At 41.1% G+C, this 19,769-nt stretch overlaps 1 protein-coding gene across 1 annotated transcript; it reads right to left on the bottom strand.

The window, feature by feature from the left end:
* Positions 1–306: 306 nt before the first annotated feature.
* On the bottom strand, positions 307–19,522 carry LOC104084115 (phosphatidylinositol 3,4,5-trisphosphate 3-phosphatase TPTE2-like). The gene is made up of 18 exons (XM_009587842.1): positions 19,473–19,522; positions 17,376–17,453; positions 15,022–15,069; positions 14,128–14,289; positions 13,597–13,716; positions 10,666–10,765; positions 9,796–9,859; positions 9,205–9,269; positions 8,556–8,616; positions 7,570–7,651; positions 7,399–7,487; positions 6,042–6,103; positions 5,018–5,098; positions 3,843–3,948; positions 3,095–3,192; positions 2,619–2,714; positions 2,057–2,127; positions 307–561 (listed from the first exon to the last, which is right to left on the bottom strand). The coding sequence occupies exons 1-18, from the start codon at positions 19,520–19,522 to the stop codon at positions 459–461; spliced, it is 1,536 nt and encodes a 511-aa protein (XP_009586137.1). The 3' UTR covers positions 307–458.
* Positions 19,523–19,769: the final 247 nt, after the last annotated feature.

Genomic DNA, 19,769 nt, shown 5'->3' with positions numbered 1-19,769 from the left:
ATACCAAGACTTCTACTCAAGAAGTATTAGACTGCCTTCGCCAGATTACTATTCCTCCCTCCAAATTCCTATATTCTACTGACCTGTGGAAAACCCTGATGCTGAGGGAAGGTGTGTCAGATTTTTCCAGTTTTCAGCAGACTGCTGGTCTCCACCCACCATCAGGTTAATGCTCTTGCTTAAAGACAGACAATTGTCTTAGATTAATGAAGTAGGGATTACCTGTATGTAGAGACATCTAAGCTCCAAAGGATCCAACAGCTCATTAACATGACAGTCAGCTGACACTAAGGAAGTCTTCAGAGTTATTGCTCTGCACAACAGAACTTCAGGTAAGTTTATTTGAGAAGTTGTATCTACACAGAAATACATTAAGTACATCAAAATGAGACTGCTTCAGTTTATACTGAAGCAGCAAGACATTCTCCAGGAAGAGAGATGAATTTTACATGTTTCCCTTATGGTTCAATAAAGTTCACCTCCACAGCAAATGTCTCACTATAGACTTTCCACATTTTAGACTTGTGAGGATTATCCAGCTCGTTCCTGGGAAGGTAGAGTCTGAAAGACAAAATTCAGGAGAATATCTTACAACCTAAGACATGCTTTTCCTTTCAGCCAGCCAATAGAACTTCAAGCTCAGCCCTGGAATATTAAATACAGCCCCAGATCTTGAATTCAGACAGACATCAGCCATGCCTGCACAGGGCTTTGGATCTGAAGTAGTCTGAGAAACATACAATCAACCTGATAGGTTTGTGGGTTTGTTTGTTTGTTTTGTGTCCCCCACCCCCAAGTCCTACAGAGATTATTAGAGTAAAATTAGTGTTACCTTCAGCTCAAGGCCTCCTGATGGGATGCAAGTGGCAGGAATTTAATAACTGACCTTCCTAATGGCAAGGATTTGATTCAATACTCAGTCAAGCTCATCAGGCATGGTCTCCACTTTTAATGCTTGCCAAATTCATGTCTAGTTATCACTTAATGGCACTTGCACATCAGCTGTAGCTGAATTAGAGGCACAGAGATAGGAGCACTGCCTTAGCAGCAGTTTCACTTCTGATCAGACCTAGTCCACCTGAGGTCTACCATAATTCTCTGGGCAGAAAGGGAGATAGTCTCTACTAAATTGTGTTCAGGAGAAGGTCTGGTGGGGCATCCTCCCTAGCCCTAGGTGAAACTTTTGAGTGGCACTGTTGCAGGACTATCAGACCGCAGGCATACATTTCTCCTGGCACTGGTTTGGTCTAACTAGATGTATGTACCTAGACTGCAAGGTGCATTGCTGGCTCAGCATATTAAGTTTAGAGTTGTGAACATAGACTCATGGTTACCTCTCCACATGCTCTGATGAGATCAAATAAAATTGTTTTTCCTATTCCAGTCATTGAAAGAACAGCAATTATATCTCATATGTCAAGTTCACTGTTCCTCTGTCTAAATCTGTGAAGTTCGGTAGACAGAAGAGAAGGATCTCCTGTCTCTGCATTTCTACATCACTCCCCTAGCAAGATAGACAAGCCCAACTTTTGCTGGCTGGCGCTCCACCAGGAGTTCCAGTCTCAACAAGAACAAACCAGTAATTTCTAACTTTAACAAAAGCATGAGAAACAGTAAGTTAAAGAGCCTTTCTCTGGGATCCCAAGCATCAGTACCTCTAACTCTGGTCTTAATGTTTGCCTGCTAAGTTGCTGAATAAGTTCCAGCCTCTCAGTCAGCCATGCTATATAGGATGGCAGAGTTGCCTTAGGTTTGAATAGTTAGCATTACCTTTTTGGATTCAAGTTCATTAACAACACCTAGAGTGCTGAGGAGAGTCCAATGGATTAGGTTGATTAAGATAAAGAGCTCACATATGTTTAAAACACTTGGCACAGTGCAAGCAAGTGTGTGACAACTGCCTGCTCGCAAGTTACAATTGAGAGTCAGAGACCAGTACCCATACAGAAGCTAAGATCAGCCAGCTATCTCAGCTTTCAGTACCATGTTTAGGAACTTTAAACTCTGTTCAGACACCAGAAGTTAGGATCTGAAGGCAGTCACTATGATCACTTACCTGTTATTTTCAATAAAGGAAGTGTTGAACCAGAAGAAGAATGGGCAGTCATCATAGCCTTTTGGGAGATCCTAAACAAAGACCTTGTTTAAGGACTCCATTAGACAATAGGACTCATTTTTTGCAGAGCAACAGTACCCACCTGTCCTCAGTAGTTTGGTTTACAAAGCTACAGTGCCAGAGTCAGTACACTTGAAGAGCCCAATATCACACCCAGATCACTATTTGCACTGAAGTTATTTCAGGACTAGGTCACTCAAACTTAATGCAATGAAGAGACCCATGTTGGAAGCAGCAGGTACTCAGCTAAGATGTCTTGGTCATACTGTATGAACAGCCAGATGCCTCCCCCGCCTGCACAGGTTGATGTAGCAACATTTGCTGCATCACTCACTGCACAGAGGTGGAATAACAGCTGCTACAGAGGGGTCAGCCCACACAGCAGGAGTCACTGGGGAAGAACACAGATTCTGCCCCACACAGCACAGCCAGCATCCAGCTGCAGTTTGCACTGCAGCCTCTCCTCATACTCAAGTGAGGGTTTTCATGCTGTTATACTTACAGAATACGATTCAAATCTGACTTTCACATCACCACTTATAACAGGGCTGTCTTCCAAGCCAATGACTACAGAGTCACTTTCAGAATCAAAGAAGAGCTGGATAACAGAATAAAGTATTACTTTTATGAAGAATTACGGCAGAGAGACAAGGGACCAATGCATGACAATACCTAGCTACTCGTTCATGGTATACAAATACAATAGCAGTGCTAGAATAATAGCCAACAATTTAAGCTACTCAGGTCAGAGTGAGCTATTACGTTTAATTGACTTCTAGGGAAATCTTTCACTATCTTATCACTACTTTTCCTGTGATTTAGCAAAGCTTAGCTTTTTCATTCTCTCAGAATTTACAGCATCCATTTATTTAGATAGTTTTATGTCCAGTATTCAACTTTTACAGGAAGACACTTTTGACCTATAAGTCAGCTTTCAGCTTCTGTGACTCAACTGACACAATTTCACAGTACTCTCACCTTGCAGTTTCCTTGACTGGCACATACACATTCTAGTACAACTTGCTTCCTCACTATTATCTGCACCTTCATATCAGTTCCATTGCCTTTCCCAACTCCTAGGAAGAAAGAGTTGCGTTATACCATAGTACATACATTAGCTGGAAACACAAGTGGCCATCAAAACCAAGTGCAATCCTATTCAAAAGCGCCTTCTCTCCAGAATGCCTTGCTATAGACTTTAGAAAACTCAAATCCTAAAAGGTAGCTCAAGATTCAGTGGTTGAAAGCTGTATTTTGAAGTAGCAGTGAATCCTACTAGTGGAGCAGGAACAGGCTAATGTAGAGTCTACTGAACAAGAACAGCAGTTTGAAGTCCCCTTGAACAAGTAGTGCTGGATTTCCAGCCTTTTATCAAAATTACCAGTACATATGTACAGAAGCAGGTGTGTATATCAAGCTGAGAAACATTAGTGGATCCAGTTCCACATATAGAGTTAACCTCACTTGAAAAGTGATTCCCCTCCCAAAACAGAGCAGGTTGTATGTGAGCCAGCATTTGACCAGACACCTAGAAAGTGTCAGAACACATGGGGCAATTGCACTCTATAATGCTCTTCATTGTATTTTAACTGTGCCATTTGAATTCTCAAATCCCAGTAAGTCTCCATTCCTATCGTGGGCTTAGCAAGAGAGACAGCAGAGATCAGCTACCTGTACTAGGAAACCATTACCAGATAGAGGAATGCCCAAATTCAAGAGTTCTTACCATGTATAGAGTGGATTTTGAGGTTTTTTATTTTGAGTTGTCTCTCTGGTGGGAGTTTCAAGTTATACTTGTTTTTCAGGATCTCATAATACCCAACATACCTACTCTGTAATGCAAAAAACCCAGACACATTATGCAGTTTCTGTACCCCACACAGACTAATTCTAGGCAGAAGTAGGATTAAACAGATCTTCTATGCCAAGTTATTAGCTCTCCTAAGTCCAAAGTTAAGAAGAAAGTAGCCGTTTGTTCTCTTTCCCCTCCCCAGTTCAAACAATCCTCTAGACAAGTTTCAATATCTACATTTTTAAGCAGTATTTAAACTTCATGTTCTAAGAGGAATTCTGTACTTTTGAGTTCAGCAAGACGGTGAGGAGCTTTTATATTGTAGTTTAAGGGGCAGAATGTTTAAATGTACAAGATACTTATATTTTACAGAAGCACATTCTGAAGGACAGCTGTACTTCCATTCTATTTTATAACCAGCAACTAAAGCACCTCTGCCACCAGCTTCACCTCACACCTCTGAATCTCACAGTACACAGTGAATCAAACTGCACAAAGCCCCAAACTGTGGTCTGTGGCAGTAACTTGTTTAGTATTTCCTTGTGAATACAGTCTCTAGAGGATGCATTCCTCCACCTAGCCACATCAAGCCATAGCCCTCACCAGGCCAGGCTGCAGGCTTCAGTTTATCCCTGATAAACAGCCCAATTGTCTTATAGGGTCATGCTCCTGTGAGGGTGGGCAAACACTACAACAGTTGCCCAGAGAGCTTGTGGAGTCTCCATCTGTGGAGAATTCTGGATGACTGGAGAATGACTGGACACAGCCCTAGGCAAGCCTGCTCTAGCTCACCCTGCTTGAAGAGTGGGGTTGGACCCAAAGCTGTCTTAATCTCAACAATTCTGTTATCTTAGATACCATAATTTAAATTTGGTGATATTATGCAGAGAAAGGCATAAAGGAATGTTCTTGGACAAAGGGGAGCACAGGGAGAAGATGCAGTGCAACACTACCAGTTGATAGTCTTCCAACCCTTAAAGAAAAGAGTACAGAAAGTTCAGGAGTTAAGTATTAGTAGGAACCTACATCTCTGAAACAAGGCAGGGGAGGTGTGGTAGTCTAAGCACTCACAAGGTTTAGCTACTGTTACTGGACCTGCTCAAGCTTACCTGGGATGGAGTTTCAACTCCTTGAAATTTGGTACTTGTGCTTCTATCAGTTCTTCTCTCCCCAAAGTAGTCCAAACTTTCCTATGTAGGAAGATAATTTCAAGGGTTAAGATATTCATCCCACTACTTCCTGAGAAGTGGATAGTGAACTAGAATTATGCTAGCCAATTCCAATAAGAGAATGCAAGTGAAAATATGCAATAGTTGTTTTGGTACCTTCTAAAGGAGGCTTTTAACTAGAAAAAGACATTACTAATTAGGAAGTTAGATACATTAAGTCTGTCATCCATGAGAAAGTGCTAATAAAGCTCAGCAATATGCTTTTTAAGCAATTGCTTTAGAACCATCTATATTTCTCAAGTGGTCTGTGGCACACCAAGCTGAACACTAGTTCTGATCTTCACAAACCAAACTCAGAGAAAAACAAGTGATTAAATGGATACACACTCTGGCCAGACTACCTTGAGTGACCTGGGCCTTCTGCAACCCGGGTCTCCAGATTGATATACCAGACCTGGAATACTAAAACAGCACATGCATCTGTCCTGGCTGGGACTTGCTGATCTCTCTCCCTTTCCCCAGAAGGGCTTCTTGCTGTGATGCTGGTAGTCAAGACCAGACAATTCTTGATGCCTCACGCTACTTGGAGGGAGGTTGGGGAAAAAAAAAATTACACTTAAAAACAGTGACACTATCTTTAGTAAAGCATGCTCAGGAAGCCATCTACAGTTTAAGAAAGTTGTTTCTCAAGATCCTAGGTCTATTATGCATCCAAAAAAAGCTTCAAAGTTGGTATCCTGTTAAATTCTACTTTCCCCGTTCTTCCTGATCAAGAATAGTCTTCATTAGAAAGGAATTTACATAGTAGCAAGATTTGCAAGAACTTTTTTGTAAAACATTGTTCACAGTATCCTTTTTCCAGTATAGACTTTTTGCAGAGTATTAGTGCATTTCACCAGTTAAGTAAGTTCTAAAGGGGCATTTTGAATACTAGAAGAATTAGAAAATAAACACCATTTTTTACCTTTGCACTCTCAAACTGGTCACTGTCTATGAGCCAGGTACAGACCATTGTTCCAGTCCTGCCTGTATTAGAAGTAAGAGACAGGTTGAACTACAGGAGTTCAAAGGTATTTGGGATTATTTTTGTGAAGATGAAGTTATAATTTTTTAAATAGAAGAGATAACAGGAGATAAGTGACACTAGAGTAGTCAAGTGCCTCTATTTCTGGGAAGAAGGACTTAAAGACAAGATACTGCAGTTTGTTATCTTGTTCCTTGAAAGCAGTCCTTGCATTTCTTTGTAGTATTCCTAGAGATACTTAGGAAGGTGGCCAGCATCTGCACACTCCACTTAGCAGGGGATAGAGTCAAGTACACACTACTAGATTAGGTTATAGACTGGCACTTGCCAATGCTCTAAGCCTCAAGAGCTGCTTCTCTGCTCCAACTTCCCCCCACACACACACACCCTACTAACAAAGCGTCAAGACTGCCAGCACAAAGACTCCAATATAGCATCAGTTTTGAATTTAAAATCTCAGAGGACAAATCGCCCCTCTCTGCACTTGTTCTTCAAGCTGGGTTTGGCCTGCAGGTAGTTTCAGTGTTCAGTTTTGCAAAACCTTTTAAGCTATGGTTCCAAGTGGGGGAAAGAGCCTTATTTATGTTAAGTAACCACCTGGTTTAAGCCAAGTATTTGCAGCAGTAACAGCAGGCAGCTACAGATGTGGCAGATGTTCTCAGGGAAGATTGGCTTATTTGTACAGCTATCTATGCACATCAACAGCTCCTGCATTACTACAGGTTGCGGATAGCACCTGAAGGTCAGCTCGTGTGCAGTAGCTTTGACTAGCCTGTTCCCATAAGACTACATTGTACTCTATCACATAATACTTTGTGTATCTTGATTTAAGATCCAGCAGTACCTGCAACATTCCACCCCACCACCACAAGAAATTAAAAAGCTTGAGGTATATTACAGTGCAGGATATTCAGTGTGGGTGACCGGCTGCCAGGGAGCCAAAGCAGCAATTTAACACTTTTGATAGTAGCAGTTTAAGTAGCTCCCTATCCCCAGCCTCTCCTGGGAGACTCCTGTCCTCACAGTCAGGACAGCAGGAAGTTACTGAAGACCATTTTAAGAGGTCAGATGCCAGCTTAGATTAAGAACCGATCTGGGCTACCTAGAAATGGGGTCATGTAATATCAAACACACAGCACTATACTGTTGCTAGTCATCACAGTGTCTGCAGAATTTGTCAAGTTACACTCTAAAGCCATCTCATGCTATGGCTTAAGGCCATACTTACATCAAAGAAGCCATGATAAGAATAACATATGATTTGTAGCATACACAGATTACACATGAGAAGTCCTACCTTTGCCTCCTTTACAGTGAATCGCTATGATGTTCTTTTCATCTTGACTCATCCATTCACGGACACTGGCAGTGAATTTCAGCATATCCCTAGATAAGAGGAAAATTAGTGGATCAAAGCAAACACCCACATAGAACTACCATGATGTACGTATTTCTTGACAAGACTCACTGTAGTGCTGGGACATTGTGGTCATCAATAAAAATCCTTTCCACCCTGTAGTGGAAGTACTTGGGGTCATAGCCTTTTTCACCTACAAGGAAAGATCTGGAGTTATGCCAGGAAAGCGAATAGACTTGCAACAAAGAAAGTGGCTTGTGACAACTGCTGGTCTGAGCATATACTAGTGTTTAAAGTACAGTAGTAAAAATAGACAGATTGAAGGGGAAAAACGAGGTAATTTGGCTAAAACCACACTTGCTTAGCTTCTAGTTTCACACCTCTCACTTTTAAGTGAAAGTTTATCTCCAGGCCCAGATGGCCATTCCTTTCCATAGGGGTTATTTAGGGATCTGAAGGTTAATGTTCTGATACTGTCAGGGTCAACCACAGCAATGACCACCTACAAAGTGGTAAGGAGCTGCTAACACACACTCCTCATCTGTGACCCCTCATCTACCCCTCTGCTGGCTAGAGAACAGTTTTACTTTTTTAGGACTTCAGTATCAATGCTTCTATATCATACCTTGTCTGCTTCCAGCTCTGATGCTCTACTATGAGAGCAGAAACCACAGGATAGTTGCTCCTGAAGTATTTTTCACTGTTTTAGCCACCTCTAAACAGAAGAACTTTTAACTATTCATTCACCTCATTCTTCTAAGCCTTCATTAGAAAAATCCTCCAACATCGCTCCAAGTTTTAGCCCAGGTTTAGTTTTCTACTTCTTTAGTAAGAGTTTTGGAACACTGAAGTAATTGTCCAGCATGAGCAAGGAAGTCTAAACTGCAAGGCATCCAGTATCTCTTTTGCAAGCTTTGGTACAATATATTAGATGCTCAAAGTCAATAGCCACATTCCAGACAGAAGGTAGTCAGAGACACCTGTGTATTTTTGACAGACTAAGTTCTTGGAGATCTAGTATTGCCAGCATCATACCTTGAAAAGATGTTTTTCTGTTTAGCAGTATTTCAATACAGTCAGCAGCTAAACATACTTACTGCAGAGATTGTAGACTTTATAGTGGTCTGCATGTTTGGTGTCCAAAAATCTTGCAACTTCCTAAAGCAATAACAAGATACGAGTTCAGAGTAGTTAGTGCTCTACTCCTTATTTCCACTGCTACCTCATCCCCCATCCCCCAAGTGGGGTCAGCAACTGTATTCATAAATAGCCCTCAGACAGCAGGCCTTTCCAGCCCAATAGCTCAGGTTCTTGTCTAGAATAAAAGTACTACTGTGACTATCTTCCCTGCCCTACGTATTTATGTTTCCACAATATCAGGCAGCATAGCTCTAAAGGGCATTAATGCAGACCTTTTAAACATCTTTATTTAGATGAGTATACAGTTCTCATCATACTACGACTAGCCTGGGACAGAACTGACTTGGTTCTCTGAAGCATTCCCAAGGAACAGGAGCAACAAAGCACCAGTGTGTGCACACTGCAAGATACATCCCACTAGGCTTAGCTAAGAGACTACAACACAAGCAGCGCAGCACAGTGGAGACCACCATTTAGTTATTCCAACCAGCCAAGACAGCAGAACTAGGATTGACTTGACAATCTAGTCACACATGCAAATCAGTGGGAACCTAGAAGTGAAGCAGCATTCACAAATACTGAACTTGGTAGATGAGAGATTTTTACCTCTATAGGATTCCTATAGAAAGACTGCTTCCCAGAAGATGGAAATGACATTGCAATAATGCGATCTGTGGAAGAGACAGCAATCAGAAGTAACAGGGGGAACTCTCCCCACATGTAGGAACTACACGATTGAGAGCAACCTCATTATGAAACAGGTTATTTCTACCCTAATTATAGAGAACCACCTACCCATTTCTGAGAGGTTTTCTTCTGCATTTAGTATAGCTAGAGCAGGAGAATAATGCTTCCTGAAGCATCAGCTACCATTAAGTGTCAGTCTCCACATAATCACAGGTAAAAATACTATGAGTTAGTCGATGGTTTCTCAGCTTCCCTAGGCTCAGGAGAATTTCTATCATTACATATAGCATGTACAACCTCTCTCCCAGAAGGCTAATCTCCGAGAACAGTGTCAGAGTCAGGAATCCATATTTCAAAATCCCACAGAAAAGGAGTAGGCCTGGTTTGACTTCATACTTAAGTTTCATTAGTCTAAAATATTGCTTGTATTTCATGTCAAGCACTTATTAACTGAATAACTACTGTTAGCAGGATGTAACATGCCGCAAAGTGTCATTTGCTTCTACAAACCAGTAACATAAGTGAGATCCAGATCAAAGCCATCTTTCATATAACGCCTTTTGTTTTCAGAGACCTGCCAAAAAAAGAGTAGAGTTAGTCTTCCAAAGGAATGCTAAAGATGAACAAGTGTTGCCTGTTACTAGGAAAAACCAACCATCTAGACTCTGAAGCTAAGTCTTGAGTAGCAAAGCCTCATTTTGCTATAGCAAAGTTCACAGCATTAGCCAAGAATAACGTTTATTGTGTTAGCTTTTAGGTAGAAGCTCCATACAGAATTTTTACCCTGAAGTATCAAAGTTTATTCTAGTGGAAAGAACACTGAAGATTCTTTGCAGACTGCAGCATGAATCTGTATTGCTAATTGAGTGTTTGGGGGCTGAGGGAAGGAGCCATGACTACTTATTCCTGAGCAAGAGGACATACTTGAAGCTTCAAGTACTACTTTAGTGACCCTGATGAAAATAGGAGGCATTTACAATGGATAGGGCTTCAACAGCTAAGTTGTTTTGTTTTCACCTGGAATAAGCAGCAGAAGCATTAAAATTCCTATCCTTCCCCATGTGAGGGAAAACAATCTATATACCACACCAACTAGAAATTATCAATTGAGACACATGGTAGTCACTTTAATATGCTGGCCTTCCAGGTCAAGTTGCTGCTTACTCAAGCAAGTTAAGAATTATTAGCTCTACTGAAGTTGGAGGCAACCTCTGGTACCCTGTCAGGGACGCTGAACAGACATGCTGCTTAGGCAATATTATCAGCTGCTGACCAATAGGCTGTGAGCAGTCTTGCTACTCACCATTGATGGCTGCCTGGAGAAAGAGACAGAGCTGGAAGTAGTAATAGTAACCTAGATACATTAAGAGGCCAACTTACCATTCTCCTGGTCACCACTTCAAGTTGCTTCTTTTGTGAAGCCAGGCGAAATATTCGTATTAAGATGACAATTCTCAGAACTCGGAGGATAGTAACCATTCTAGATGAGAGTCAGATTCACCGTGAAAGAAAATGAACTCAATTAAACTTAGATGCAGAGCTTAAAGCTATTTAAAAGCTGTTTCAGAGAGAGTTTAAAGCTTTGTTTCATATACTGAACTAGGACTTCTCAGGCTGATTTTGGAGAAAGAATACTATGCTTGAAGAATATCATGGTTTTATTGAGTTGTTTTTGAGAGTACATGTTCCGAACAGCTAACAGAACTAGGAAACCCCCTACTTGCTCAAACAGACTTTCACAGGCACCTCTGCCTAGCAAGCAACAAATTCCCCTAACACTATCTATGTTATTATCCCCAAATTCTTGTTCCTTGAAGCTTGATCTCGAGTACACATTTAAGTGTAAGTAGCCACCTGAAAAGTAGCTGAAAAGAGAAACTAGACAGGCTATACACATCATGCCTTGATTAAGAAACCTGAGAACAGATCAGTATAAACCCTGTGTTTAATCATTCAGCAATTTGAACAGATGATTTGGGTTGAGGAACTCTGAACTGCTGTTGAACTTTGAAGCAGGCAAGATGCTTGTGTGAGCAGTTCTACTGAAACAACTGAATAGGGGCAGCTGCTTTCGCATACCCTTAGGGACTAGGGCAAACTAACATTCATTCCTTAAGGAGGTATGTGAACATATACTTTTAAGGAGCACATGCACATATTTCAGGTCCTGATACACTTAAGTAAGAGCCCTGGTGAATACCTACAGTAAGGGGAACAAATATTATAGAAACATTATCTCAATCACCTCCAGTTGAAGACAGTCTGCTCTCCACTGATGTGGAGCTTAAAGTCAGCAAGACAATGTTGTCCTGGATACCTGGAGGAAAGCTTCAGTTTTTCCCCCCAGCTCCTTCCTAGTCCAGGATCATCCTGCAGTTTTCAAAACAGAGCTCCCTTGAAGCTAGCAGCTAAGGAGATGAACCAACACTGGACTGAAGACTCCATAGACCCTCTCCCCAGCCTGAACCACAACTGTGAGGAGCAGCTCTTTAAGACAGAAGCAGTTTGCATTCTGCCCTTTAGGAAGATAGCCAGTTAAGCATTAGCTCCCAGACTGATACCCAGCTCTCATTTCTCAATGTCCTTTTATACGTCAGACTTCAAGGAAACAGGTAACTCATCCCAATGCACACCCAGCTAGACCAGATTAGAAATAGAGATCATACTCCTCCATCAGAGCATGTTACATCTATGCACTGCCACTGAAATTTCACTTGTCACATATACACTCTCATCCACATAGAATAATTAGAATCTAAGCAGCTTTTGAGATGTATCAGGTGCTTTAAGATTGCTGTTTGCTTCTTGAGGAAGGTCTATGAGGAAAGAAAAGTGATAAACCCCAGGTAGACTACTGGGAATTAGTTGGATTGTATGGACACTACTGGAGTGTTAGGTGGGAAGACCATCTCAACTCAAGGTATGGGATTTGGCCAAGTCTGAGATATCATCTAGTGCCAGGTAGTAATATTTTGGTCAGAACAGGGCTGAAAAGGCCTTAACAAGAGAAGCCTTACAGAGGACCTCAAGAACTGCATGGATGACATGGTAGGCCCCAGCTGAGTATCTTCTGAGAGCATCAGTGTGAACTCCTTTTTATGTGACCCAAAAGCCTATTCTAAATTCCCATCAACTTCAGGAAGTCAGAATACAAGGAACTTGCATGCACCAGTCTATAACAGGATGGGCCAGTGCAGCATCAGGCTACTACTAACATAGCCTAGTAAAGATAGCAGTGCAGATTACCCTGTCACAGTGCTACTTCTCCCACCTTTAACTGGATGCTGCCATAAGATGAAAGCTGCTTTAGAAAAATGTGGCCAGAGAGGTGGGAAGTAATCATTAAACTCAGATTAATGTTTAAAAAGACCTAGAAGGAAACAGCCTTTTATGATTCTGAGGCTGCAAAAGCTATTCCTTTGACAGTTCTACCTTTTGAAACCTGAGTTTAGCTGGCATTTGAAGAGACAACTAGTACTTCCAGATGTTTGTTCAACTCTGGATTCTTCAATAACTAGACTGAGTTGGTTTCTTCTAGAAGAATGTTTCCCCCTTGTGCCCAGTAGCCAGCTGAATTGTGGGGGGGTGATTTAAAAAAAAAAAAAAAAGAGAGCTCAACTTCTTTCCCTGGCTGATGCAAGCAAGTTTCACTAATTCAAACCTACTGCAGATAACTAATTGTAGAGTTGTAGTTCTGTCTCTATCAGGAATGGATTCCTCTCACAGGTTATCTGATCAAGCTACAGAAATCAGATGGAAATATGACTTGAATTAACTTACGCACATGAACAGCACGTTTCCCTTCCCCAGGGCATGGTTGAAAAATCCAACATATGTTACCATGGGGCTTTTGGGAAAGCAAGGTAGAGGAAACAAGACAGTATGGCAACTCCTTCTATTTCAAGATCCATTAGATGGAGATCCTCCCTCAATTGTCTGTCCCATTTGTTATTATAATCCAACTCTTCTTTCTGACCTTCTTCAGACTCTCCTCTCTTTATCAGAGCTGCTGCACATCTTCCCCCAGAAAAACGCTTGAGTCAGAGCATTTGATGGCCTCAGTATTCACTTTTAGTTACCTCAACTGGTATGTTTAGATCATCTTTGCCTTCGAGACAGGGACAGTCTACAGTATAACTGTAGACCAAAGTTAGGTGTCTCTATCCTTCATTAGTCTGTACCATGAAATACTATCACAGCCATATTCATGATCTAGTATGCACACATCTAGCTTAGAGGTACCCAAATAAATTCTTACAAGACTATCAAGAAAAGAGAGCTTACATTTAACAGCTGCCATGACATTCTTACCTTGGTATCTGATCTGCTGCAGCAAGGTCTGAGAAGGAGTATGTCATGTTAATTAACAGAGTGCCCACCACTATGAATGCATCCAAAATATTCAGTTTGGACCTGAAATAGTTCCTGAAGCTGAAACAAAGGAGAGTTTTAGACAGATGCCCACATGGATAGCAAAGATTGAAACACATCTTCAGGAAGAGAACCACCTATACAGAACTACTGCTAGAGACAAGCTCTCCTGAAGTAGTTCTTAACACTAAGCACTGAAGACTCACTAAGAAAATAATCTTATACCTGGTCTACACACATAACTCACAGCAAAGCTGATGCAGTTTCAAAGTGCTCACTTATACCAAAAGCACTTTAAGATTCTATAGAAGGGTAACAGCCAATATACACAGCCAAGATAAGATGTGGCCATTGTCCATGACCAGAAAATTAGCCTACAGGGCATTCATGTTCATAGTCCAAGCTTGAAGTATTGCTTCCTTACTAGCCTGAGGGCTTTCCACACTGACTTAACTTTTGTCCATGCCTTACCCTTCAACAAACACCCTCAGAAGAACATCGATGAGAAAGAAGAGTGCTATTGCCAGGGAAACACCTTCAAGAATCTCTCTAACACCCTTCTTCTTCTCACTGATAGCCAGATCCACAATCACGACTATAATGTCCACAATGATAAGTACAACTCCAAATACTCTGCAAAAAGAAAGATACAACTTGAGAGGTAGGAATGAATTGCTGACATTTATTGACTGAAGAGCACAAGCCCAGATTTTTGCTTTAAGCTGTTCCAGCGAGCGCATGTTCTCTTATATACAGATTGAGGCCTGCTTGTATAAGCAGCTGAAGGATTCAAATTGCATTTTTAAAGTGATCTGAGTACAGAGTACATCATCCATGTGGAACTGTACGTTTACCTCAGACTCAGCTGTAGTTATTAACCCACAATTCCACAGCTACCTAGAAGCAGTACAAACCTGAATGCTTTAAGGCACACAAGTGTCAGTGCTGTCTTTCAGCTTACTCACCTTCCCTCCCACTCGTGACTTAATGTAGTCCCTTAAAAATAACTGTCTTTAATGGCTTACCTTGTTTCAGCACCTTCACTGCATACAACTGATCAACTGGTTGTTCAAAGGCTGCCACAGCCTGGAGTAAGCCATTAAAGAGCTTTTATCCAAGTCAGCAGCATTTACAGTTGACTTTCAGCTATCCTTGGAGAATGTAGTCATATCAGTTTAAGACTTCTTTCCCAATCAGAGTACTTTTCTCAAGTCACCTTTTCAGGGGGTGATAGGGGATTCAGTATTTTCCAGACAGAGCGGGCTGGAGTCACTTTTGTTCAAGGAACTCTACAAGTTCTTACAAAGACTTACAAATAAGGACTATTTCTACCTCGTCTATATCATTACAAGTATGTTCTTTTACCTGAATCCAAATGACATCACAAATGGGGAAATTTTTCTCCTAATTGCACTGCAAGAGAAGAGAATTGACATCAAGACAAGTGACATTTCGCTACTGATATTAGCCACAAGAGCACTGTTACATTCTTTTGTTCACATTCTTTTGGTTTTAGAATTCTGTATAGTAGTGATTTCTTTAAGAGGAGATTATTCAGTTGCATTCATGAAGTATATAGGTTAAGACAGTACTTGAAAGCAATACTTAATCACTTGTTAGAAGCAGTACTCATCAGTTACAGATGCTAGAAGTACAGCAGTATGTACTTATGCATAACACTATTCATCGTCACAACTCCAGTGACACTAGAAGTCTGGCTTAATGCCCAGTTATAAGCTTTAAGAAGTGAGCTTATATAATAGCTATTGGTCAAGACGAAAATTAAAGGATAAACATCTCTTAAGGCATCTTGTTTAAGAAATTAGTTTATTATATCAGAGGATTTTTTTTCTAGACCTGGAAAAAGCCATACTTGTTAATAGCTCCACTACTGCTTCTGTGCTCTTGGAATAAAGGAAGACAAATTCCTCTTCTACTTTTAAAAGGCAATATTGGCTTGGCTTTCAGATCGAAGACTCAAGTACCTTTTAAGAAAATGAGTTACTGAAGCTAAGTTCTTCCAATTGTGAGAGTTATCTCCAGCCCTAGCAGGGTTCCAGCTCCTGTTTTCAGTTACGCAAGATTTGTTGCCTCTTTGGTATGCTTTAAGCCTTCTGGTTTAAAGCTAGGCCTTTGTGTAACTACCTTACTAGCTGAAAGTCTCCTTAGGCTACACGGAGAACTAAGAAGCAATTATCTGCAAACCCCAAGTTCTGACAGAAAAACAGAAAATCTGTTGAAAAACAGATTGCCAGCCTGTTAAGTAATCTCGGGATTACTTAACTACTGTAAGCACCGAGTCTTTTTTTAGACACTTAAAAGAAAACACCTTCTCCAAGTATATCACTAACAGTAGGACCTACCAGAAGTTCTGATATACTGACAAAAAGTACTTTTTAGATTCCTTTTGTATTGTTCACATATCTACCCTATCTTTCCTGTTATATACAGTTACTACACTCCCCCTCCCCATCACCATTAGAGATACCACTGTCTTTGTCAGCTCAATAATGCATATTGCACTCCAGTGGTTTTGTCTGAGCTACTTGTTTCCTCTAGGGTAACCTGAGCATTGCATTCCACCTGGTGCATATCCTTAACACCTCAATAACTCCACTTAAGACAAGGCAGGGTATCTTTGAAGTGATGAGGAAGCATCTTGCTGGGCTTACTGAATTAGCCCATACTTCTCATTATTAAGTTCAAACTTTAAACTAAGAAACAAGGTCTAGTTAGCAAACATCTGCCTCCTTAAGCAGGAAGGAGACACTTAGGTTGTAGTACCCACTTTTCCCATGGAAGTCAAGCCTAGCATACAGGAGGTTCTCCTTGCATTTAGAATGTCTAAGAAAGCACTAATATCTAAGGAAGCACTGCAATAATTACACTAACAGTTTGTTGGTCTATGTCTTTGCCCCGTTCATCCTACAATGCAAATGCAGTAGGTACACCAAGACTTCAACTTCCAGAGTCTAAGGGCAAGTACCTTTATTAGGTGCACTGAAGACTGAAATATATACATACCACTCCAACTTGGCCTGCCAACATCTTAAATCAGCTGAAGAGAATGTGGCACATTTGCTCACATACTTAGCTTAAAGCCTTTGTGAAATGCATTTGTAAACGCCAACTTCTGAATTCTAGAAAGACAAGTTGTCACATAGAAGAACTGAGATAAGAGGCTTTATCTTACTGCTGTTGGGCTGCAAGAACAGAGAAACAAGTCTATTCACTTGTCACTGACTTTACTAACTCTTATAGCATACTTAGTCATCTGGTGACAAGAGCTAAACACTGTTAGAAAATAACTACTTCAAGAACAGAGTTAATCACTAGCAAGTTCAGACAGTTTAGTCTTGACAAGGGCATGATGCTTATAATTTGCCTCAGATACTCATTCACTCATTTTCTCACCAGCATTTGTTCTTCTGTGCTCTCCCAAACTCATTCCTTCGGGAAAATTTAATCAATGCAGTTTGGACTATGCATTCTCCATAACATGATGGACTTGCAGCTAGTTCTTGGGTTGGGCTTTCATTTCTAGAGGCTTAAAGAAGCTTCCTGAACTTACTTGTCTTTATTACGTACTACAACAAATGTCGATATCAAGTGATTTACTGGGCTTATCTCTACTTCAGCAAGCCATCTGTCTTCTTATTTTGGCTCAAAGGTTTCCACTTTTGGGGGTAAGCAACACATTTAGTATATCATTAGCTTACTTGGAACAGCTGTCTGGTTCATTATCCTCATCACGACCATCATCAATCTTTACTGTGGGCTCTTCTGCTGTTGGAGAGCTGGCAAAGGAATAACACAAGTCACATACTGATACAGATGTCAACTTTATACATTGCTACCCCCCTCGTTGTTCCAAAGAAAAGACTATTAATTGTCAGCTGAGGAGTGAGCAGCAGCCTGGGCCAGAGAACAGGCATAGTACCAGGAGAAGAAAGACTTCCCATATGTTGGCACAGCAGAAGCCCTTGGCTTGTACTGACCAAGTTCTCTTTAGCAATCCATCTTTCAAAAGTTTCTCTTGGGGGAGGAAGGGAACAGATGTTTTCAGCAATAGGATAAAGGGCTTTGAAGTAGGGCATCCAAGAGTCTGCTGAGGACTTAACAGTCCAGACTCTGGAAGTGCTGGAAACATGCATATGCAAAATTGCTTCAGAAAGTCCAAAAGACATTAATGCCATTACACTAAACTACTTGTTCAGAGAATGAATGTTTTCACCAGGAAGAGCCATAGCACAGAGATGTTTTTGTGCAGAGCAGGATACCAGACCGGAAACTGGAAGACCAGAGCAGCAGCAGCTGAGCTAGTGCTAGAACAGCATTTTTTGGGGGTAGTGGCTGCTTGCCATAACTTCCTTAAAAGGGTCTCTTTAGATCAAATTTTTGTTCAGCCACCTGAGAAGCTTTGAAAGCCACATGATGACTTCAAAGAAAATAAAGTGTAACATCCAAATCCAGGAGTTTCTAATTCAGCCTTCTCCACAGAAATACTGCATTGCATAATAGCACAGCCACAGTGTTTGCTGTGGCTCTGTCTCTGGCATCATTGCTTCTTGGGCAGGAAAACTACATACACATATTCAATATTGATGTTTCCATGTTGTTCTGAGGCAATCTAGCATGTTTGAAGCATTAGTGTAACAACTCAGATGATCCAAGTATTCTTGATCCTCCACAATGGACCCATGCAGCAGCACTGCTTCTGCAGTGTGGGTTAACCCCCTTTTAAGCAAAAAGTTTAATGACGCATTTCCTACAATACTGATAGTTCACCACCCGCACTCAGTATCAGGCTGAAAAGAGGAACGGTTCCCCACTCCCCCAACAATTTTGGTATTTAAAGCTAATTTTCCAGCTCCAGTATCTCCAGACACCAGTATCCTCACTTTGTTCCTAGAACTAAAGCAAAGCTCTAGTGACGTATGGCCATTCAGCTCTGCTTCCCAGCTATTCTTATGGGATATTCACTTGGGAGTTTCCACTTAACGTATAGCTGAAATGCTTCACTCATTAAAGCAGGTTGCTGCTGCTACAGCAATTTTGCTGCAGGTCACTTGCTTATACTTGTAGACACATGAAGTGCACCAAATGCCACCTTCTTATCATCTACTGTGATTAAAATAGGCCAAAGTAAGAACGAGCAACAGTAGTGTTTTGGGATTGGAAGACAGTCTTTAACACAAAAAGAAAACAGAAGCCAAGTCTGAGTACATTGTTTCCACTGTGCTCTCACACAAAAATTCAGTTCTAGATAATGCTTTCCTCAGAGGGAGTTTGTTTTGCTGAGCACTCTGCATCTACTTGTTGCCCAAGCTCTCTGCCACAAGCTACTACATCTGGTATTTGACTACTGGGGTGGAAGAGAAGAAAATGAAGATATACTAGAAGAACCTATTTCCTCCTCACACACTCTGAACTTCAGACTTGAGGCTTTTAAGGAGAGCAGAGCAGGAGCACCTTGCTCTAGAAGGGAGTTTGAGAGTGTCTCTGGAGCCTAGAAGAAAACAGGCTTCACTGCCATGAGCTTATTATACCAGGGCTGGAGGCTCTGTACTTCGTTCTTAATTACTTGTAAGAAGTCAATCACAACAGCATATTTGTCTCAAAGATACCACTCCTCACAGACAACAGCATTTTAAGGGGAGGGGGAGAAATACAAAAACTATATACTGTATAAACTTCAAGCACTCCATCGTTATGCTCTCTGTTATATTTAAAGCACGAAGAAACTCTAGACAGGAGACTACACACAGCATACTCCAATCCCAAACCCATATGCTAGTGCAGTTCATTTCACCCACCTGGACACTTCTGTCAGCTCTGCCCCTTGTTCATACCTCACAGTTGTCATTCTGCCTGTTGTTGCTCTGCTGGTCTTAAGAGAAGCACATCTAATTAAAGAGAGATCAGTACGAGAAACAGTGAATATCAGCATTTTATAGCAGCCTCACACTCACATTACCAGCAGACAGTTGACAAAGCACAGTCTTTATCTATAAGGCTAGTGAGAGTCAATGCACTGTGTGATGAAGGGTTTTTGACTATACCTAATATGCCACAGTGATGATAATTTTAAAACAGCATCTTTACCTCACGAT

This window comes from Fulmarus glacialis, unplaced genomic scaffold (genome assembly GCF_000690835.1).
Source record: "Fulmarus glacialis isolate BGI_N327 unplaced genomic scaffold, ASM69083v1 scaffold9551, whole genome shotgun sequence".
NCBI classification, from domain to species: Eukaryota; Metazoa; Chordata; class Aves; order Procellariiformes; family Procellariidae; genus Fulmarus; species Fulmarus glacialis.
Note: the sequence above shows the minus strand (reverse complement) of the source record. Positions and strands in the feature narration are given on the sequence as shown.